The sequence below is a fragment of the Balaenoptera ricei genome, chromosome 14 (assembly GCF_028023285.1).
Source record: "Balaenoptera ricei isolate mBalRic1 chromosome 14, mBalRic1.hap2, whole genome shotgun sequence".
Classification (NCBI taxonomy): Eukaryota; Metazoa; Chordata; class Mammalia; order Artiodactyla; family Balaenopteridae; genus Balaenoptera; species Balaenoptera ricei.
The window spans coordinates 24,494,971-24,516,974 of record NC_082652.1 but is presented as its reverse complement, the minus strand read 5'-3'; the positions used below and the strand labels follow the sequence as shown (position 1 = coordinate 24,516,974).

The 22,004-nt window shown below is 48.9% G+C and overlaps 1 protein-coding gene across 3 annotated transcripts in view; it reads right to left on the bottom strand.

The window, feature by feature from the left end:
- Positions 1 to 264: 264 nt before the first annotated feature.
- Positions 265 to 22,004, bottom strand: part of TPST2 (tyrosylprotein sulfotransferase 2) — a 56,639-nt gene continuing 34,899 nt past the window's right edge. Inside the window, exons 2-7 of one of the 3 annotated variants that reach the window (XM_059893755.1) lie at positions 21,272 to 21,343; positions 15,965 to 16,858; positions 11,739 to 11,937; positions 6,253 to 6,303; positions 2,333 to 2,381; positions 265 to 753 (exon numbers count right to left, since the gene is read on the bottom strand). In XM_059893755.1, coding sequence (XP_059749738.1) covers positions 2,340 to 2,381; positions 6,253 to 6,303; positions 11,739 to 11,937; positions 15,965 to 16,794 — 1,122 coding nt within the window. In that variant the 5' untranslated portion in view covers positions 16,795 to 16,858; positions 21,272 to 21,343 and the 3' untranslated portion in view covers positions 265 to 753; positions 2,333 to 2,339. Of the gene's footprint in view, positions 754 to 2,332; positions 2,382 to 6,252; positions 6,304 to 11,738; positions 11,938 to 15,964; positions 16,859 to 21,271; positions 21,344 to 22,004 lie in introns of those variants that run through there. The other 2 variants (XM_059893752.1, XM_059893753.1) reach the window with 2 other exon arrangements.

The following is a 22,004-nucleotide window of genomic DNA, read 5'->3' as shown; positions in this document are numbered from 1 at the left end:
CCCTTGCTGATTTTAATCCATATCCTTTCACTGTAATAAACCATAACTCAGAAAACCACCAGGTTTTCTGAGTTCCGTGAGTCCTTGTAGCAAATTGCCAAACCCAAGGGTGGCCTTGGGGCTCCCTGACACAGGAGTTCAGCTGTGCCCTTGCGTGGACCTATTCTCCAGCCTTTGTTCGTCATCAATCCACCTGACAAAACTCTACATGGAAGAAAAAAATCTATTCACTCTGTAAAGCAAGGCACAGACAAATGAGTCCCTGTTCAGTTTATTCAAATAATATATATATATTTTTTCTCTGTGAGTAGACCCGAGGAGCAATCAAAGAAAGCCTCATATATTAAATTCTTAAATAGATTCTTTGAATTCAAAAGTAAGGGTCAACAGGAGAGGCACGGGTGGTGGGCCTTGTCCCAGAAAACAAAGCCACCAAGGCAGTCCTGCAAATTAAGGAGAATGGAAAATCCATTTCTTAAAAAAAACTTCTCGAGGGGAAAAATATAAAATACCTAAGTTTCAAAAGCAGGACTACCTCCACACTCTTGGTTCTCTACCCCAGACTATCCTAAGATAGAGTGTTTCAAGGTTAAGTTTTCAATGATTCAGCTTTTGCAAACATATGCAAATACATTCCTCGTGAGCAGTCCTGTTTTGGCGATTAATAGCAAGCAATATGCTTGGATTAGAGGTCCGATTTCCACTCAAATGCAAAGTTTCTTCTCTTCTGGCAACAAAGCCACTTGCAAAGATCTGAAAGGGGAGAAAACGGGTGTTAGGCCCAGAGTCGCAATTCTGAAACAGATCTTGTATATTTATATGTGTGATTGCAGGACAGATGGTCTTCATGCATTCATGTAAGCATGTAAGATTTTCTATAGCATCCAGATGGCTGGAGAGAATTTACCTTTAAAAATGTTTCTTGGGTCCTTACCCACATCTCAACCTGTCGCCACTTGACCTCAAAGATATCACTTTTCTGATTTATGAAGAGCAGATGGCAAAGATTAGCTAAAGTACCCTGTCTCTGGGACCTCATCTAAAGAGTAAAGCGAGAAATAGATCTGGCTTTCGTCAACGAGAAGGTTCAGGATTCTACTAATGAACCTGCAGAAAGAGACAGAGGGAAATCGAGTTGGGGAAAAACTTGGAAAAAGACTGCTTTCAACGTGAGACTTCTTAGGAATTAAATGGAAGTCCTGGATCTTAGCACAACTCAAGATGGGAATGCTGATAGTCAGGGTGACTTCGTGTCTCCAGCCTTGTGGGCTGGTGCAAAGTGGATTTCAAGAAAAACTAAAAAATATGCTGATTATTTAAAAATAAGATAAGGAAACTAAAAATAGACTCGAGGCTAGAAGCTCTTTTACAGTTTAAAAGAATAGGCCGAATACCCAGGCAAGTCGGTCCTGGCCTCTCTGACTCCCCCAGGTTTCCCTGAGCCTGATCAGAGAGGCTGGGGAGCGTAAGGAAGTGAGCTCACTCGCTGGAGCCTTAACTCCAGTGCCCACGTCCACCGCGAGGTCCCAGCACTCCCACCCGGGCCGGCCTCACTTCATCTCACGACCACCCTTGGAGGCGGACAGTGATGAATCCCCATTCTCCAGATGGGGAAAACAGAGGCCAACAGGAGTTGAACCTCGAGTGAGTTCTTAAATCTTTGACTTCCCAAGTTCAGACCCTGTTTCCCTGCCCCTTGGCAAAACGTGGATGGATAAATATGCACTTAAAATCGTTTGTTAAAAGCAAACTCTGGGGGAGATGACTTTTGGTGGCTGTGTGGCCTTAGGCAAGTCAATGCCCTTCTCTGGGCTTTGGTTTTCTCCTCCATAAAATGGGACAGTCATGTCACCTGCCTCCCAGGGATGCTGAGGGTTAAAGGAGTAACACAGGAAGAGCACTCAGCCCAGTGCAGTAGGGGTTATTCTTAGACCAGAACTGCTTGTGACTATTATTACAACGTTAATTGCTTTGGGCCAACCTGATGTTGTTTATAGAAGCTGGGTTGGCAGACAGCATTCTGTGCAAAATGGTTCTAGAATCCCCCCATCACACCTGTCCTCTGTACCCCCTCCCCAATGCCAGATAAACCTTTTTCTGGTTGGTTCAGCATTGATCCCTGCCCACACCCCTGATCCAGAGCTAGGAGACTAAGCCTTGATTCTATAAACAGCTCCCCAGGCTGGGGCCAGGGAAACCTCCTGATGGGGCTGGGTCAGCCCACCTTGGTGGCCACTCCTCGCCAGGGAGGCTCAGGAAGGACAAGCTTTTCAGAAAAGTGACTCCTGGGCTCAGAAGTGTCAGAAGATCCCGGCAAAGTCCGCAGGCCTACCTGGAAATCATGAGCTTCCTAGGTGGGAAGAGGTGCTATTCTGGTTCACCTGGAGGAAGACAACACACAGAGGAAGGGTCACAGCCAAGTGGGTGCGCCAGGGCCTCACTGCCCTGAGCTTCAGCCCTCAGCATCACTGAATCGGGCACACTCCCTCACCGAGTAGTTACCGCACACCTACTATGTGCCGGGTGCTGGGGCTACTGTGAACATGATAGACCCCATCCTATCCCCACCCAGCTCACGTTCTAGTGGGGCGAGCCTGCTCAACAAACACATCCGTAAGATACTATCAAGTCCAGGCAATGCAGTGGGCTGATATGGGTGACTGGTGTTGGGGCTCCTTCAGATAAAGTGGTTCGGAGAGGCCACTACAGGGGGATGACATTTAAGGTGGAGCGTAATGAAAAACCTACATGTGATCTCTGCCTTGGGTTCCTGGCACCAAGCTCCTAGAACCCTTGGAATCTCCCTAGTGATAAAAAGCATCTTTTGTATGCAAATGAGATGACTGATGGCTGGGGGCCCCTAGCTTCAGGATCGGGGGGCTTGGTTACCAAAAAGGCCAACGCATGATTAAAGGGTTGGAAATTTCAGCGCCCTCCACCCCAACCTCTGGGGAAGGGAGGAGGCTGGAGATTAATAACCAACAGCCAATGATTTAATCAACCATGCCTACTTAATGAAACTTCCATAAAAATCCATAAATGATAGGGTTCAGGGAGTCGGGGTGGGTGCACACAGGGAGGTGCCGGGAGGGTGGTGCACCCAGAGAGGGCACGGGGCCTCCACGCCCCTCCCCCATACCTCACCCGACACACCTCTTCCACTTGGCTGTTCCTGAGTTACAGCCTTTATGATAAACTGGTGATCTAGGAAGTAAAGTGTTTTCCTGAGTCCTGTGTGTTGTTCTAGCGAATTACCAAACCTGAGTGTGGGGGGGAGGGGGGCATGGGGACCCCGCAAATGTGTAGTTGGCTGGGCAGAAAGGTAGGTAGCCTGGGCATCTGAAGTGGGGGCAGTTTTGTGGGACTGGGCCCTTAACCTGTGGGGTCAGAGGCTATCTCCAGAAATCAGTGTCAGAATTGAACTGAATTACGCAACACCTAGTTGGTGTCCGGATAATCAGAGAATTAGTTGTTGGTGTTGGAAAACACCCCATAAGCAAAGAGCTAAAAGATGAAAATGAAGCCAGCCATGCACGGATGTGGGTAGAAAAGCATTCCCGGCAGAGGGAATAGCAAAGCCCTGGAAAGGAGAGGGTGCTTGGAGTTTAGGGATTGAGTATACATTTTTGCATGAGTTGCCATTCTAAGGTGTGAGCAGCTTTGTTTTGTTTGCTTCCTATCTTCCCATTTTTGGGGGTTTCACGATTACCATTTTGGATGACTACATAGCATTCTATACAATGTACACACCACCATTACTCAACTGTTGCCCTAAGATTGTTTCCAAGTTTTGCAATATCCTGCACGAGATCATGTGCACAGTGGGGGACAGTGGAGGAGAAGAGGGCAGAAAGTAGGGGTCTGACGTAATTTGTGGGGCAGCTCTCCAGAGGGTGGGACGGCTCACGATGACAGAGCATATGCCATTCCTCTACATATTGCTCCTAATAGAGCAAAAAACAGTCCCAGGCCAGCTTGAATACGCCACACAGTGCAGGAGAGTGTAAACTGGTCCAACTCTTCTGTAGAGCAATTTTAACCTTGTAGTTCAAGAGTCTCAAAAAAGACCCTCCCATGGGGAATTCCTTGGTGATCCAGTGGTTAAGAATCCACGATTCCGGGCTTCCCTGGTGGCGCAGTGGTTGAGAATCTGCCTGCCAATGCAGGGGACACGGGTTCGAGCCCTGGTCTGGGAAGATCCCACATGCCACGGAGTAACTGGGCCCGTGAGCCACAATTACTGAGCCTGCGCGTCTGGAGCCTGTGCTCCACAACAAGAGAGGCCGCGATGGTGAGAGGCCCGCGCACCGCGATGAAGAGTGGTCCCCACTTGCTGCAACTAGAGAAAGCCCTCGCACAGAAACGAAGACTTAACACAGCCATAAATAAATAAATAAATAAATAAATAAAAGAACGTGAATTTCTAAAAAAAAAAAAAAAGAATCCACAATTCCACTGCAAGGGGCACGGGTCTGATCCCTGGTCGAGGAACTAAGATCCCACATGCCACCCGGCCAAAAAAACCAAAAAACAAAAAAAGACCCTCCCATCCTCTGATTCCACTCCTTAAAAATGTATTTGGGGACTTCCCTGGTGGTGCAGTGGTTAAGAATCCACCTGCCAATGCAGGAGACACGGGTTTGAGCCCTGGTCTGGGAAGATCCCACATGCCGCAGAGCAACTAAGCCCATGCGCCACAACTACTGAGCCTGCGCTCTAGAGCCCGTGAGCCACAACTACAGAGCCCGAGTGCCACAACTACTGAAGCCTGTGAGCCTAGAGCCTGAGCTCCGCAACAAGAGAAGCCACCGCAATGAGAAGCCCGCGCACTGCAACGAAGAGTAGCCCCTGCTTGCCGCAACTAGAGAAAGCCCACGCGCAGCAATGAAAACCCAATACAACCAAAAATAAATAAATAAATAAATAAATTTATATTAAAAAAATTGTATTCGAAGGGAACAATTCCATAGAGGCCCCCCCAGCCCTCGCCCCACAGAAGACAGGCAAAATCAGGATGATAGGTGCATGACATCATTTGAAATATTGCAAAATATTGCAAAAATTACATAGGGCAACAGTTAAGTAATTGGTGGCACATAATGCATTCCAGAGAAAACTATGTAGCCATCCGAAATGGCCACAGTGAGACCCCCAAGATGGAAAAGCAGTAAGAAACTAAAACAAAGCAGCTCATACAATGGAATTGCAAGGAACACAAAAATGGATATCCAGGTGAGCAAAAAAAAAAGACTGTATGTAAAAATGAAAAGAGTTTCAGATTGTGGCTAATTCCCCTTACCCCACTTCTGTTTGTTGTTCTTGTTACATCCTCTTTGGGTTAAAACAAATAACAAATTAGTGCTAATTCTGGCAATATTTTTTCACAGTGGCAAGAGATGGGTTTCTGATTCCCACAAAGGGAGTGTGGACTCATCCCCAAAGAACCGAAATCTCATTGCCCGACCCATGAGAGTCCGTGAGTTTGATGATTAAACTGGGCATTAGCATAGGATGGCCCACCCTTTCCTGGCCAAGTTAAATAAAACACACACACAAACTGAAACTACTGATTGTAGCATCACCACCCTTCATTTAAAAAGGAGCACTTTGGCACCAAAAGCAGGATGCTACAACGTCAGTCCTGGGAGCGGTTCTTCTGGACAAGATTCAGGGACAGCCTCCATGGACACGCCCAGGGTGCACGGGAGGCCAGCCTGTGGGGATGCGTGCGGGGACCCAGGACCGTATTATGTCTACACCTGCACACATACCTGCATCACATGACCCTCATTTTTTGGTAGACTGATGAAATTTTTGTGCTGCGTTGGGAACTGCCACTTTATACTTTTTTTTTTTGGCCACACGGTGCAGCACGCGGAACTTCCCTGACCAGGGATCGAACCCACGCCCCCTGCAGTGAAAACACGGAATCTTAACCACTGGACCGCCAGGGAAGTCCGGGAACTGCCACTTTAAATGAAGCTGAATTTAAGGCTAGAGGCAGAAAGTTTGACAGAAAGTCCCTACTAAGTTCCTCCAACTGCTTTCAAGCCAGGGGACAAGGAAGGGGCTCAGGCTGAAGGGCTACTGAGATGTGGCCCCAGGTGGATCAGACACTTGAGAGCCTCTGACCGGAATCCCACCCCCTCTGATTTTCTGATGGGGAAACCATCAACCATATGAGAGAAGTGAAGTGGTCAAGGATACAGAGCAAGCTAGTGGTGCCGCAGAATTTCCCCTGGGGTTTCTGACCTGAAGATAGCCTTTCAGATTGGCTGGTGTTTTATAGTCCCCTTTCAAGACCTAGGAAAGAAAAAATTATCGCTATTGTAGAAATGATCAAAAAATAAAATTTAGTCCATCACTTGCACACCCACCCATCCATCCGGGTACCCACCCATCCACCTCTCCATCCACCCACACCACCCCCATCCACCCTCCCATCCATGCCCCCCATCCACCCTCCCATCCACCCCCCCATCTACCCTCCCATCCACCTACCCTCCCATCTACCCTCCCGTCCACCTACCCACCCATCCACCCTCCCATCCTTCTACCTCTCCATCCACCCACACCGCCCCCATCCACCCTCCCATCCACCCCCCCCCCATCTACCCTCCCGTCCACCTACCCACCCATCTACACACCCATCCATCCATCTATCCTCCCAACCCACCCATCCACTTATCCAACTGCTCATCCATGCATCCATCCAACAAACATGTATTAATAAGCTCCTCTTATTCCGGGCATTATTCTAAGCTCGGGGGTGGGGAGGGGGTTGGGGGCCATTACAACATTGCCCAGACAATTAGAAGTCCCATCCTCCTGGAGCTTCCATTCTGGAGTGGGGAGGGTCAGACAATCCACAAGTGACAACAAACACAATTAAACAAGAACATATCAAACCATGGGAAGTACTACAAGGAAAATATGTGATTAGGAGTGCCCAGGGGGCTTCTTCTGAATGGGTGGTCAGAAAGGGCCCCTTGGAACGCATGGCCTTTGTGCTGAGACCTGAGTGACAAGGAAATCCTGCCAGGCTAATCTCTGAAGGAGAAGCATTCCAGCCAGAGGGCACAGGGAGGGCAAAGGCCCTGAGGTGGGAACCAGAAAATTCCAGGCCTTTCCACTATATCCCGAAATACAAGGCACTGGATAGACCAGCGCTGTCCAACAGAATATAATGTGAACCGAGTCAGTAATTTAAAATTTTCTAGTAGCCACATTTAAAAAAAAAAGTGAAACAGGTGAAATTAATTCTAGTGGGTTTTTTTTTTTTTTTTTTTTTTTTGGCTGCATCGCACAGCTTCTGTGATCTTAGTTCCCCGACCAGGGATTGAACCTGGACCCTCAGCAGTGAGAGCGTGGAGTCCTAACCACTGGACCTACAGGGAATTCCCTCTAGTGGTATTTTTTATTTAACCTGATATAGCTAAAATATTAATACTTCAACATGTAATTGATGGGGTTCAGGGCAGGTCGCCCCCAAATCTACCACTTTGGCATATTCATTATTTTGAATTAAAGTTATTTAAGAAACAGCCGGTGCCAGAAGGACACTCTGACCCTCCTTTGTGCCCTTGAGAGCAGGGAATAAATCTCCCAGGTGAAAGGTACCCTCCATGCAACAGGAGGTAGAGAGCCATCCTTATCACCAGAGATGGAGAAATCAGGGCCAAGAGGGCTGTGTACACAAGCCTTGTTACTTCTTCAGTAATTTACTACCCCAAGCCCAAATGTCTTTGTCTTATCAGTACTTCACAAATGTATTGTTTCTTTGTCTAAAAGGTATGAAAGATGCCTGCTTTGGCCCCTTCTTATGAATCTCCTATTTTTATGAGTCCCTGTATGTACGATATTAAATTTTTCTCTCCTATTAATGTCTTATGTCAATTTCATTATCAGACCAGCCAAAGAACCTAGAAGGGAAAAAGGGAAAAGTTTTCCTCCCCTATGTAATCAATATAAAAATGATTAAGGAGAAGTTTTACATGCTTTTTTGGGGTATGAGGACCTCAAAATCCAGTGTGTGTTTCACACTTACACGGCACCTTTCAATTTGGACTCATCACATTTCACTGGTCACATTTCAGTGGTCACACAAGCCTAGTGGCTGTAATGGACAGCACAGGTATAGACAGTTTTATTAGCACTGGGATCCTTTCAGAACTGAGTGTACTGCCCAGGATCCAGTACAGGAACATTCTGTGCCTTCAGTACACACACACACACACACACACACACACACACACACACGTGCACACCCTTGTGGCTTTCAACGAGGGGACTTATCTTTGTAGTTACAGCAAAACCACTGTAAAGACTAAACAAGGTGTCTGGCACTTGTTAAAACTTGTGGAACCCCCAAGGAGTAAAGCTCTTTTGTTTTGTTTTTGTTTTTCCTTTTTTTGCTTTCTTGATTTTATTTTAAAAGTACACAGGGTCACAAAACTAGAGCAAGTTTTTGGCTTTTTTTAAACCAAATTTAGTTCTCACAAATGTAAAAATCTGCACCGTTGGATATTTAAGCCAGAAACTTGAAATACAAAGAATCATTTTTGAAAGTGACCCTATCAATTCTCTACTTGCATAGATAGATGAAGTGTCAAAATATTTCTCCTCAGTAGTACAAGTGTATTTGTCACAAAAATTCACAGTTAGGGATAAGAATAAGTGAATCAGGGAATTGTGGTTCTCTTAACACTTGTGTCATTAAATAAGTTAGTAGAAAACAGAGTTTTTCTTTGGGGAGTAAACCTCTTTGGCAGAAACCCAGAGACATCTTCTGTTTTAAATAAACAACAGAGCTCCAAAGAGCTGTTCTTACCCATCACTGCTCATCAGAATTTTTTTTATACAACACCCAAGGTCAGGCCTTACTCTGGGAGCTTCTGACCCATAGTCTAGGACCTGCCAGGGGTCTCTGCCTTTTAGAGAGACTTCAGACGAGCTGCTGCTGGGCCCCTGGTTAAGAAAGCAGGTAAGGAGAGGCCAGCTTTCTCTGATGCCCTCATCCTGTCCCAGCCACCCCTTCTGAGAAGCATTTGGGGGCTGGATTTCAAGGTCATCACCAGTTGCTGCTGCTTCTTTTTAATCCCGTTAATTAATTTTTTAAAAAAATAAATTTATTTATTTATTTTTGGCTGCGTTGGGTCTTCATTGCTGCGCGCGGGCTTTCTCTAGTTGCAGTGAGTGGGGGGCTACTCTTTGTTGCGGTGCGCGGGCTTCTCATTGCGGTGGCTTCTCTTGCTGTGCAGCACGTGCTCTAGGCACGCGGGCTTCAGTAGTTGTGGCGGGGGCTCAGGAGTTGTGGCTCGTGGGCTCTAGAGCGCAGGCTCAGTAGTTGTGGCACATGGGCTTAGTTGCTCCGCGGCATGTGGGATCTTCCTGCACCAGGGCTCAAACCCGTGTCCCCTGCATTGGCAGGTGGATTCTTAACCGCTGCGCCACCAGGGAAGTCCCTAATCCCGTTAATGAATTTTTTATTATGAAATATAGCATATATACAGGAAAGTATATAAAACACCTAAGTACAGTTTAAAGAATAATAACTATTATTAAATAGTAAACATTAAAATTAATAATAAATATTTAAAACAAAAATAATAAAAATAAGCCACATCCAGGTTGCCAACACCCACGCTCTCCATGCACTCTGGGTATCTACCTTGGATCCCTGAGTATTTCCACAAGTAGACGTTTACAAAATCAACTGATGTTGGGGGAAGAGGAAGTAATAAGACCTATAGATGGGCTTGCATTTCAAGGACAAGGGCAGAGCCGCCTACGCTCAGTGTTAGTAAATTCTCTCCGTTAAAAAGAAAGCTTGCAGGAATTCCCTGGTGGTCCAGTGGTTAAGACTCCTCACTTCCAATGTAGGGCACATGGGTTCGAGCCCTGATCAGGGAACTAAGATCTCACATGGCGCACGGCGTGGCCAAAAAATCGAAAAAGAAAGAGAGAGAGAGAGAGAGAGAGAGATAAAGAAAGCAAGCAAGCTTACACGTGTTAAGGACTTGTTGGCATCAAATGGAGTCTTTCTCCTTGAGTCCACTGAAGAATTAAAGGAGAATAAAGAGGAATGACTCTCTCCCTTTCTGATTCAGTACAAGAATTGTTGGGTTGGGAGGGGGGGAGGTGAAATGGGTGAAGGGGGTCAAGATAATATAAAATAAATAAGCCACAGGGATGTAATGTACAGCACGGTGATTATAGTCGGTAATATTGTACTGCATATGTTGTAAATGTGTACGGTGACAGACAGTGGGTAACTAGACTCAAATTGTGGTGATCGTTTTGCCATGTGCACAAATATCAAGTCATTCTGTTGTACACCTGAAACTACAATAATATAATACGTCAGTTATAAGGCAATAAAAAAAAGAGAAAGAAAAAAAGGAACTGTTTACTTTCTAAAATCAGCATGTGCTCAGAAATGCCAAACTCGGGCTTCCCTGGTGGTGCAGTGGTAAAGAATCCGCCTGCCAGTGCAGGGGACACGGGTTCAAGCCCTGGTCCGGGAAGATCCCACATGCCACAGAGCAACCAAGCCCGTGCGCCACAACTACTGAGCCTGCGCTCTACAGCCTGCATGCCACAACTACTGAAGCCCATGCTCCGCAACAAAACAAGCCAACAAGAGAAGCCCGCGTACCACAAGAAGAGTAGCCCCTTCTCACAACTAGAGAAAGCCTGCGCGCAGCAATGAAGACCCAATGCAGCCAAAAATAAATAAATTAAATAAATAAATTTAAGATGTGTGTCCTTTCTTCTCTAGTTCAACAGACCAAACACAAAGTAGTTCTCTGAAAGTAGAATCAGAGGACTTTAGAATTAATTTTAAAAAAAAGAAAGAAAAAAAGAAATGCCGAACTCAGCTTAAATTAAAACTCTGGCTCTCAATGACATAAGGGGTAGGAGGGCTCTTCCTCAGGCCTGGGTCCCATTTTCAGATATTTTCATTAACTTAGTGTCTCTGAGGAAGTCAGAACACAGCAACCAGAGTAAAGAAGAAGCTGTGACAGTGACATGTAAATAATATCGACTTGTTAACTGTTCCACCCAGCATTAGCCTACTTCTATGCTCCAAAATCATCTTCTCAAAGTCATTTCCCCTTGACCACCTACACTAAGGAGAACTTCAAAAGTAATTTAAACCACCCTAAACTTACATTTGTCTGAGAAGTGAACATTAAACCTTATGGGGGCAGGGACTTCCCTGGCGGTCCAGTGGTTAAGACTCTGTGCTTCCCCTGCAGGGCGCATGGTTTCGATCCCTGGTTGGGGAATTAAGATCCCGCATGCCTCGAGGCAGGGCCAAAAATAAAGAAAATTTAAAATTAAACCTTATGGGGGCAATAAAGGGACCAATCGTTGATTTATTCACACCCAGTCTCAACAGAGACTTGAAGTGCTTTACAAACAGACGAACAAACAGCCAGGAAAGCAGGGGGAAAAAGGTAAATCAAAGTAGAGACATAGGATGGAATCAGCGCACAGATGGGCCTGCCATGAGATGTTATACAGTGTGAGAGGCAGGCTACCAGTTGGTTTCGAGCTTCCTTGTGGCCCAAGCAAAAAGGGAAATACAAGCAGCCGTACGAATCACCGTGTCCCTGAGACAGAAACAAATCAGCTGCATAGGAATCAAGAAACTAAGTGTTTTCTGGGGTAGCTGGAGCCTCCACCCCCACCGCAGCCTGAGCACACATCTCCCTGTGTGCACGTGCACTCACCCGGTGTGTGTTGTTGATGACGATGGGATCGGGGTTGCCGTAGTTGGGCGGGTTTGCATAGGGGTCATAGCCGAGCCGAGCCAGCATGGGGGCGATCTGGGCCATGTCCCTCAACACATCCCCAGGGATGTGGCCAGTCCACTTGGAGAGAGCTTCCAGGTTCACGGGCTTGATGACCTGGTCTGTGGATCGCTCGATCCTGGGGAGAGAGGACGGGCTGGATGGGGCACAGGCAGACCCAGGTGGTGCTCAGGCGGGCTCCCTGCTCAGGGACTCTGGGGCAGCAGGAAAGGTTGCGGGGACTGGTCCCCAGGGCCCACTTGGCTCTTATCAAGTATAAGAATGCAGGCAAGTCATATGGCCTCATCATACCTGCTCTGTACAATGGGGATAAAAGCCCAGGGTGGGAAGCTGGGAGAAAGGGACTAGACAGTGCACACCACTTCAGTGGTGCTGAAATTCTGCTTCCTTGACCCCTCTGACTTTTTTAAAATTACTTTTTATTTATATGACTAAGATGGACATTTTGTTCTTCAGAAGTAATTCTAAGACACAAATGGTAAGGCGAATAGCCCCTGGGGTCACCACTCCGAGTCCTTTAGCTCCCTACAGGGACCTGACCGTAGCATTCTGAAGTGTACCCTATCAATCTGTTTTCTGTGCATTTAAAAATAGAGTGGGTAAGTGCAGACTCAGGGGCCAGACTGCCTGGGTGCAGATGCCAGCTGTATCAACACCGGCTGTGTGGCCTTGGGAGACTGACTAAACCTCTGAGCCTCAGTGTCCTCACCTGTAAAATGGGAATCATAATAGTACTTACCTCACGGGGCTGTTCTGGGGAGTAAATGAGTTAATAATAAAAGAGTATTTGGTACATTTTAAGGTCTCAGTGTTAGCTCTCTCTCTCTCTTTCTCTCTCTTTCCCACACGTATACATACTGAAAATCTATGGTTTTGCTTGCAGATTTAAAAACAGAAATTATATGCTATACATAGTACTGGTTTGTAGGTGGGGTTTTTTTTTTTTCCCACCCTCTCAATACCTCATTCTTTCTCCATTCCCCTAAAGATGGACATTTAGGTTGTTTTCATTTTGCTGTTAGGATGAAACAGTCATCATCTTATATGTGCTTCCTTGCTCTCCCATATAACAGGGTTACCAAGCTGTGTGAATCATGACGATCTTACCAATTATAGTTCAGAGGCTTTATAGGATAGAGGGTGGGGAACTCCTAGGATCGAGGACCTATTTCTAGATGCTTCCATCCCAACTAAGCGATAACTTGGGAACGAAGAACAGAAGCAAACAGATGGAGCAAAAGAAAGATGGGAAGGGGGGTGAGGGGAACTGGGGAGGGGAAAGGGTGTGGACTGGTGGGGAGGGCACAGATCTGGAGTCTGCAGACCCGGATTTAAATCTCAACTCTAGCCAGTGTGTCAAAAATCACAATACGGTTCTAGGTATTTTCACCATAAACAACTTTGCTGCAAGCAGTTTCACCCCACAATTGGCCATAGGCCATTCTGCCATAAAGGATAAAATCACTGGTTGACAGCTACATTACACGAGAAAATGATAACATATCAGTTTCTGCAAATCCTTCGGTGAGCTAATCTAAGCCAGATTCTGTTAGAATTTTCACCGTTTTCAAGACACATCAGGAATCAAATAACCATTCCTTTTTGAGGGGATAGGAGGAGCCTGATTCTTCTTTTGCCTCTTTTTTTTTTTTAATTGAAGTATAGTTGATTTACAATGTTGTGTTAGTTTCTGGTATACAGCAAAGTGATTCAGTTATACATACGTGTGTGTGTGTGTGTGTGTGTGTGTGTATTCTTTTTCATATTCTTTTCCATTATGGTTATTACAGGATATTGAATATAGTTACCTGTGCTATGCTGTAGATCCTTGTTGTTTACCTATTTTATATACAGTAGTGTGTATCTATTAATCCAAAACTCCCAATCCATCCCTCCCCTACACCCTATCCCCTTTGGTAATCCTAAGTTTGTTTTCTACATCTGTGAGTTTGTTTCTTTTTCATGAATTAAGTTCATCTGTGTCATATTTTAGATTCCACATATAAGTGATATCATACAGTATTTGCCTTTCTCTGTCTGACTTACTTCACTTAGTATGATAATCTCTAGGTCCAACCATGTGGCTGCAAATGGCATTATTTCATTCTTTTTTATGGCTGAGTACTATTCTATTGTATATACACCACATCTTCTTTATCCACTCATCTGTCGATGGACACTTTGGCTGCTTCCATGTCTTGGCTATTGTGAGTAGTGCTGCTATGAACATGGCCTCCAATGTCTAATACTGTGTGATAAATCTGGTAAAGATGGCAGGAGAGAGAAAGTAAGTGTATCTAAATTAGCTAAAGAATCATCATTAATGCTCTCAAAGGCTGGTGAGAATTAGCAGCTGTCCCCTTCCTATGAACCACAGCTCAGTACCCTTCTGGTTTTGACAGGTGGGAGGAGTAACTGTGCTCACTGAAGTATTTGCAGAAACTGATACGTTATCATTTCCTAGAGTAATGAAACCAGAACTGTCAATCAACCAGTTACTTCATCTTTCGTAACAAAATGCTTGCCACAAAGATGTTTACAGTGAACATACCAGACACAATCAAACATGTGCCTGGCCTTTGCCACAACCCTTGTGTCTCCAGGACTTCACAGGACAGAAATCACATAGATACATCCCAGAACTTGGATAGGAGCCAGGCTTGATACGAGTCAATAACCAAAGTGTCCAAAAATAGATGTTAAATAGAATATGGTGATTGTGTAGTGGAATATTATGCAGCCATTCAAAACGATGTCACTGCAGAGTGCTGGGGGCCATGGGCAAGTGTCCCAAATACAAGGTGAAGAAAGGTTACACAGGAACATGACCAGCAGGACCCCAGTTTTATCAATATACCCTGATCAAGGACCAGCAAGCCACAAATCAAAATCTGGGTGTTGGGATTGTGGGTGGTTTTTCTTTCCTGTTTTATGTATTTTCCCAATTTCCTGCAATCAGGATGTATTCCTTTGGTCATCTGATGTCTTGTCATGATGATTTACAAAAATCCCAGCTCCAGCACCAACTGGTGGGGGTACCCAGCCCATGGGCACTTCGCTGCCAGGAGCTGCTGAGAGCCCCCCACTCTGCTCAGGGATCAGGAGCTCTTGGGGGCAGAGCCTGGGAGGGTCCAGCCATGAAAGAAATGGGAGGCGCTGTCCCAGGAAGGACCGCCCTTCCACTGGGCTGTTAAGGATGCTTGCAACTGACCAGGATGGAGACACGGGGATGGCACACTCTGGTCTTGCACTGTCTCAGGAAAGGGACAGCCTCCTCAAAGGAGGAAGGCAGACAGCAAGGGACAGAAAGAGAGGGAGGATGGGTCCCAGCCACGGAGAGCTTGAGAACACAGGCACTGGAGTCCAACAGACCTGCGTTCAAATCCTGGCACCACCCTTTGCTAGCTGTGTGGCCTTAGGCGAGTAACTTTCCTGAGACTCAGTTTCTTCACCTGTAAAATGGGGATAAGAGCAGTTCCTATGTTCTAGGTGGCTGTGGGGATTAAAGGAATAATGATTGTTTGTGGCTTCACTCAGTGCTGGCCACACAGCAGACACTCAGTAAATGAGAGTGAAGGTGAGCCTGATGAGTATTCCAATAAAAGCAAGATCAACACTGAAACGATGATAACGGGAATAAACCACCTAATGTGTATTAACCCATTTGATGTTCACACGTGAACATAGGTAGATTCTATCCCTATGCTACAGATGAGGAAATGGAAGCACAGAGAGGGAGAATTTCTTGCTCAAGGTGACACAGCTAAAAAGTGGCAGACCTGGGATTCAAACCCAGACAGCCTGGTTCCAGAAACTATACTCTCAACCTTTACCTGCTACAGCTCAAAAGCATATTCACAGTTTGGAGAGGAGTGACTGCCCCATTTTTTGGATAATAAAGCCGAAGTTCAGAGAGGTACAGCGACTTATTCAATGCCACAGAGCTATGAGGTGGGAGATCTGGTTCAAGGCTGTGCTCTTAACCACTCGCTTCCCAGATCTTCTCCAGTACAACAGAGGAGGCTCAGAGAGGCACAGTGACTCGCCCAACGCCACACAGCTTGGAGGGGCAGAGCCGACCTTCCCACTGAGCGCTTCTGACTCCAGGACCGGGGGTCTGAGCGGAAGGCGGGGGCTCCACTCACTTGGACAGGGAGACGCCGCCGGGCTTGCCGATGAGCTCCTCATGGTGCAGGACGGCGTCGCTCCAGGCGATGCCGAGGAAGTCGAGGATGAGCTTGAGGGAGCGCCGGGGGTGCAGCACCAGCTGCTCGTAGTACACGGGCAGGCACTTGTCCTTGCCCACCTCCATGCACTGGGCGTACATCACCTCAATGGCCTTGTTCCACTTGGCGAGGCAGTCACGGTAGCTGCTGAGGTCGAAGCCGGCAATGGTGACCTTGCGGGTGATCATGGAGTGCACGGAGGCCCGGCCGTCCCGCACCATCAGCAGGAACTTGGAGTTGGGGAACAGGCGCGACAGGTAGACAGAGGACTTGAGCGTGAAGGGGTCTTTGTTGCAGAGGATGCGGGCCGGCTCTCCGTGCTTGGCGATCACCTCCAGGATGAAGGCCTGCATGGCGGCGTCCAGCACCTCGTCTGTCACACCCGCCTCGTCCAGCCGCAGCTTCTCCCGGCCCGACTTGGACCAGGCCTGGCGCATGGCCAGCACGCGGGGGATGATGCGGGTCTCCTCTCCACAGCGCACCTCGGGGTGGGCGTCCAGCATTGCACGCATGAGCGTGGTGCCACTCCGGGGCACGCCCCCCACGAAGATGAGCGGCATGGCCTTGCCGTAGCGGTACTCCACGTGGTTCGTGCCCACCATCACCAGGTCCTCCTGCTCCGGCCGCATGGCCCGCCGGGGGCCCAGCGCCGCCCGGCACTCCAGCACCTGCTGCCCCAGCTGGACCGCCAGCACCAGAGTCAGGGCGAAGCCGGCTGCCAGCAGTGCCCTCCGCACCGACAGGCGCATGCTGGGCCCGGGGCGGGGGGCGCGCTTCAGTGACAGGTGGGCGGGAGCCCCGCCGGGCTCACATCTGGGGAGAGAGAGGGACATGGGAGGTCAGGGAGGCCTGTGGCCTGCAGGCGCTTTACCATCCAGACCCCAAGAGCGGCAAGTATGAGGGTGCTGACATTCAGAGCAGAACGCTGCGGGGCACTGCATCCATCTTAACTCATGAGAGCCTCCAACAACCCTAAGCGTAGCTGCTATTATTACCTCAGGGGGCCCGATGGCCTGGGTTCAAATGCCTCCTGGCTACTTCCTAGCTGTGAGATCTTGCCCAGTTCCTTAACCACTCAATGCCTCAGTTTCCCCAACTGATAAATGGAAAGAGTAATAATTCTTTCAAAAATGGACTCTCTTGAAAAACATTTATGTGAAATTCTTTAAAATGTGAAAATAATAAAGCACTAGAACATCAGATTTCAGCAGCACACTCGTTTGATAAAGACAGGGGTTTTGCCTGTTTTGTTCATGGCTGTCTCCCCAGCTCCTAGCACAGTGCCTGGCCCCTAGTAGATGCTTAACAAATATTTACAGAACGTGCTTGGGTCCAATGAGCGGGGCCTGGCACAGAGTAAGTGCTAGGAAATGATTATGGTACAGCGAGCAGGAAAGCAAGGCACAGAGGGACTGTTCACTGCTGTCCAGCTGGAAAGGAGCCAGGCCAGGGTCCGTGATTTTGACCCAGGCCAGCAGGCCCATCAGCCGGCTCCGTGTCTGCTCTGAGTGACCACAGTCTGCCTCTGCAGGAGAGGCTTTGCAGAAGGTGCAAAATATCCTGGTCTGGGCTTCTTCCAGAATTGCCGTCCATTCATTCAGTCTTCACTCAGAAGCAATAAAAGGTGTCAGGCACCTGCTCGAGGCTGGAGACAGGACAGTGGGCGAGACAGCCAGGCCTCTGGCCTCAAGGAGCTTACAACTGAGTTGGGGATGTGGACGGTACACAAGCTACCGCCAGACCGTGATAACGGCTTGCGAAGAAATAAGCTGGACACCATGAGAGAGATCAAGAAGGGGAAGGAAGAGGGAGGTTAAGGAGGACTTCTTGGAGGAGGTGACGTCCAAGCTGAGACCTGGATGAGAGGGAGCTGGCGGTGTGAAAATGTGTGGAAAAGGTGCTCCAGGCAGAGGGAACGGAGGGTGCAAAACCCCGAGATGGAAGAGGGTTTGGCGTGTTCAAGAACCTGAGAGGAGGCTTCTGGGGCTGGAGGGGAGAGAAGGGGAAGATGGGGCGCAGCTGCCAGGCATGTCCTCAGGGGATGGGGAAGGAGCTGGACTGATTCTAAGGGCAGCCCCTGGGGAGAGGGCCTGCAGGGGTGGGAATGGAGGCGGGGAGGTCAGTCAGGAGGCTCCTGCCCGTGTCCTGCGGAGACGTGGGGATGCTGAGACTTGGGGGGGTGACGTGTGAACAGGGGGAGGGGATGACTTAGGACATGAATTATGACCCTGAGCCTAGCTCCTCACCCCTCCCAAATGTCACTAATACAGATGATGAGACCTCAAGGCCAATTCTTTAGGTAGGGGCTGGTTTCAAAAAGTAGGGGTCCACCCAGCCCAGCCACCCCTTCTCAAGTCACTCAAATGTCAGATCTGTCCTCCTCCCCAGTTTACCCTCGAGGCCCTTTGATTATGCAACCTCAGCCCAACGCAAAAGGTGCAGACTCAGATGCTGGACAGACAGCCCACCTCTGACCACCTAGCCCTTCTCTGGCTCACCTCCGCTGTGTTTCAGAACCTTCGTTTCCTCTCTCACCTCTTTCTAGAATCCAAGTGAGGGCTTGAGGTCTCTGGGCATTCAAGGAGTCAGATAGACCTGGGTTCAAATCCCAGCTCTGCCACTTCCTGTGTGGCTGTGTGAGCTTGGGCAATAGACTTCACTTCTCTGAGCCTCATCTGTAAAATGCGTCTAAGAGTGTCCACCTCAAAGGGCTATTATGAACATTAAATGACCCCCTTTAAGAACTTAAGAATGTGCCCGGCACATAGGGAGCATTTGAAAGAATATTAGCCATGATCACTGACTGGTTATTCATTTACCCCAATATTTCATGAGTTCCTACTGTGTGCGAGAGTTGGGCTATGGAGTTAAGAGACACAGCCTCAGCCCCCCGAGTCTACTCATACTGTGGACCCACACTAGGGAGGGGGTGACAGGTTCGACTTGTGTTCGTGAGGGAAGGCTTCCTGTAGAAGGTAGCCCTTGTGCTGAGTTCTGAGCAGTGGACAGGGAAGAGTTTTGAACAGCCAGGTGGAGAAGAGAGAGAAGGGAGTTCCTGGCAAAGGGAACAGCCAGTGCAAAGTCACAGGCAGGAAAGAGCCCAGCATGATGGGGGCTTCAGGTGGCTTGGCGAATGGGACAGGGTCTGGAGGGAAAGGAGTGGGAGGTGGCTTTCTTCTTTGGATGGGAGGTTCAGCTGAAACCACTAAAGGACCCAGTTGGCAGCTGGACCAATCCACCCACAAGGGCCTGGGCTGCCTGGGGCCCCTCAGGCCATAGCAAGTGGAAAATAAACATCAAAGCTGAAGAAGCACACAGCCTCGGGGCCTGGGGTCGAAACTAAGAGGCCCTGGCATTTCCTGGCCATGTATCTTTGGGAGAGTCACTTCCTCCATCTAAGCCACAGTTTCCTCAGCTGCAAAGAGGCGTGGGTCCACTGACCTCAAAGGCTGCTGTGAGGGTTCTAGAAGCAACTGACAAAGCAAAGATGCGTCTCATCCGGGGGTTGCTGGCTTCTCTGAGCATCGGAAAATAGCTGGGGACCCTCTCCCCAGAAACCTGAGCCTATCATATACTGCTGAAACTGTTGGCAGTTCATGTGTACACTGGATTCATGTCTGGGATGGGGAAATCTAATACCAGGGCTACTTTCATGGGGGAGGCAGGCTGGACAGGACACAAAGTCCCTCAGAAATCCCTCTATGGGGCCCTCGGCTTCTTTAAATGCTCACTGAAATTCTCCCCTTAGACCTGAGAGTAGAATTCTGCCAATGATTATTATTTCAGCGTCAAAACCCTGGGGGACTGTCAATCACACTTTAGCTTGAATTAGTACAATCACCCTTTCTTCCTGACACTTGGTGGGGAGTGAGAGACTGAAGCTTTGGGGAACAGATGGCGATGGGGGATGCAGAGAAAGGGAGAAAAGGGGATAATTTGGGAAAGTGGTTTCCAAAAAGGATAGACACAGTGTGCCTGCCCGTGTGTGTGTGTGTGTGTGTGTGTGTGTGTGTACGTACTCTTCGAGCTTCTGTTTGGGGTTGGAAGTGATTTGGATACTAAATACCAGGGGAAAAGGCCTGGAAGAAGGGATAGACAGAATTTTTAAAAATGTTATCAACTCATGAGTTTTGCTTAATACTGAGCATTCATCTGGCTACAGCACTTCAAAACAAAGCACTGAGTTGTGTGTTTTACATTTACAGAGCACGTCCTCTGCTAAAGCTTATTCCATGCCTCACGTAGCGGGATGCTCTCCGCCACCTCCGGGGTAGGGACGCCTCCTGCCCAGCAAGCAGCTCCGAGGGAAGAGGCAACTTGCCCGAGATGGATGGCATGGCTGGAGTGGCAGGCCTGGGTCAGGCCAGGCTGAGGCTGAACTGTCCACTGTCCTTGGACAGGACCCAGCAAAGGGCTCATCTCAGTCGCCGGGAGAAAACAGCTCAAAGCGGGCAAGTCAGCCGTGAGCAGGAGACGGCACAGACCGGGAGGATGGTTTGAGAAGCAACGCAGGGCCGCTTGGCAGAGGGAGAGCAGCTGGGAGCCGAGAGAGCAGAAGGTGGCTCCGGACCCGGAACCAGAGACTCCGCCCACTCCAGGGAGGGCCAGAGGGCCCAGCCCAGGGGCTCCAGCCTGCCCTCCGCCCCCACCACCCTGCTGGACGCTGTGGAGGGAGGTGTCCCGGCATCCTGGCAGTGAGGATGGTGGCTAAGACCCTCAGACTTGGAGTCTCACAACCCCAGGTTCAAACCCAGCCCCTGCCACTTGCCAGCTGGAGAGCCGGACAAGGGACTTCGCCTCTCTGAGCTTCTGTTTCCTCCTCCAAAAAAGGGGGGATGATAAGAACCTTTTCTCAGGGAGCTATTATGAGGTTCAGGGAGCTTTTGTGTGAAGCGCAAAGCAAGCACACCAAGAACACTGACGCTGGAAGGTGGCACGCAGAGGGTTTGATCCTGGCCGTGCCTTGAATCTGCTCACTAATGCCGGGTAAGTCCTGCCTGCTCTGGGACTCAGCCTTCTCCCATCACCAGGAGAATCATTTTCCTAAGGGATGAGGAAGAGCAGAGGCCCACCCTCTCCACGCTGCTGGGATCCAGCTTTGTCTGGCACCGGATTTCTAACAGAGGAGAGAGCTGCCTGGGGGAGTTTGCTCGGCTGCCCAATCAGGAGGCTGGGGGCTGTCCCTGGAGGGGCCGGGTCTCTGGGGGACCTTGGGGAAGCACTTACCTCCCCTGGACACTCTCATCCCTGGGATCTAGCCCTCGTGGCTGCTTGCTAAGACTCTCCACGGGTTGAGCCCTGCAGAGGCAGAAGAGACGCTGCATTAGGTGCGTTAGGGGTGGGTGCTATGGAGAGGGGCTGGGCCCCCTCGGAGGGGCAGACGGGGATGCTGGGCTTCCCAAGGGTGCCCGTCAGTGACTCTGGGGGATGAGCGGCAAGGCAGGGACAGGCCACCTCAGCCCAAGATGTTGAAGCTGGGGTCTAAATTCACTGATTCAGCCAGGGAGTGAACTGGCCCACTTCTCAGGCAGAGGGGTGTGAGCTGAGAATCTGAGCTAAGGCACTGCTGCCTTAGGAAGTAATGGGTCTCTTACAACCGGGCTCTCCCTTCTTGGCCCAGGGACCTTGGACTTCAGGAAAAGTAAATATAACAAGAAGCAACAACCACCACCACTGTACCACTAATCACCATCTGGAACTGCTGGGTATGGTTGAACAGGCTGTGCACTGCCCAACTGCAAAGGGCACTGCGTACCCAGCCTATGACAAATATGGCGCCCCCTGGAGTTGGACAATGCCGTGCCGCCACTGCCACCTAACACTGACCAAATGCCTGCTGTGAGTGCCTTGTGCCATTTAATCCCCCAACGAGGAAGGTACGATACTCCCAATTTTACAGGTGAGGAAATGACACCAAGAGGAAGAGCAACTGACCCGGGGAACCAGGATCGCCATCCAC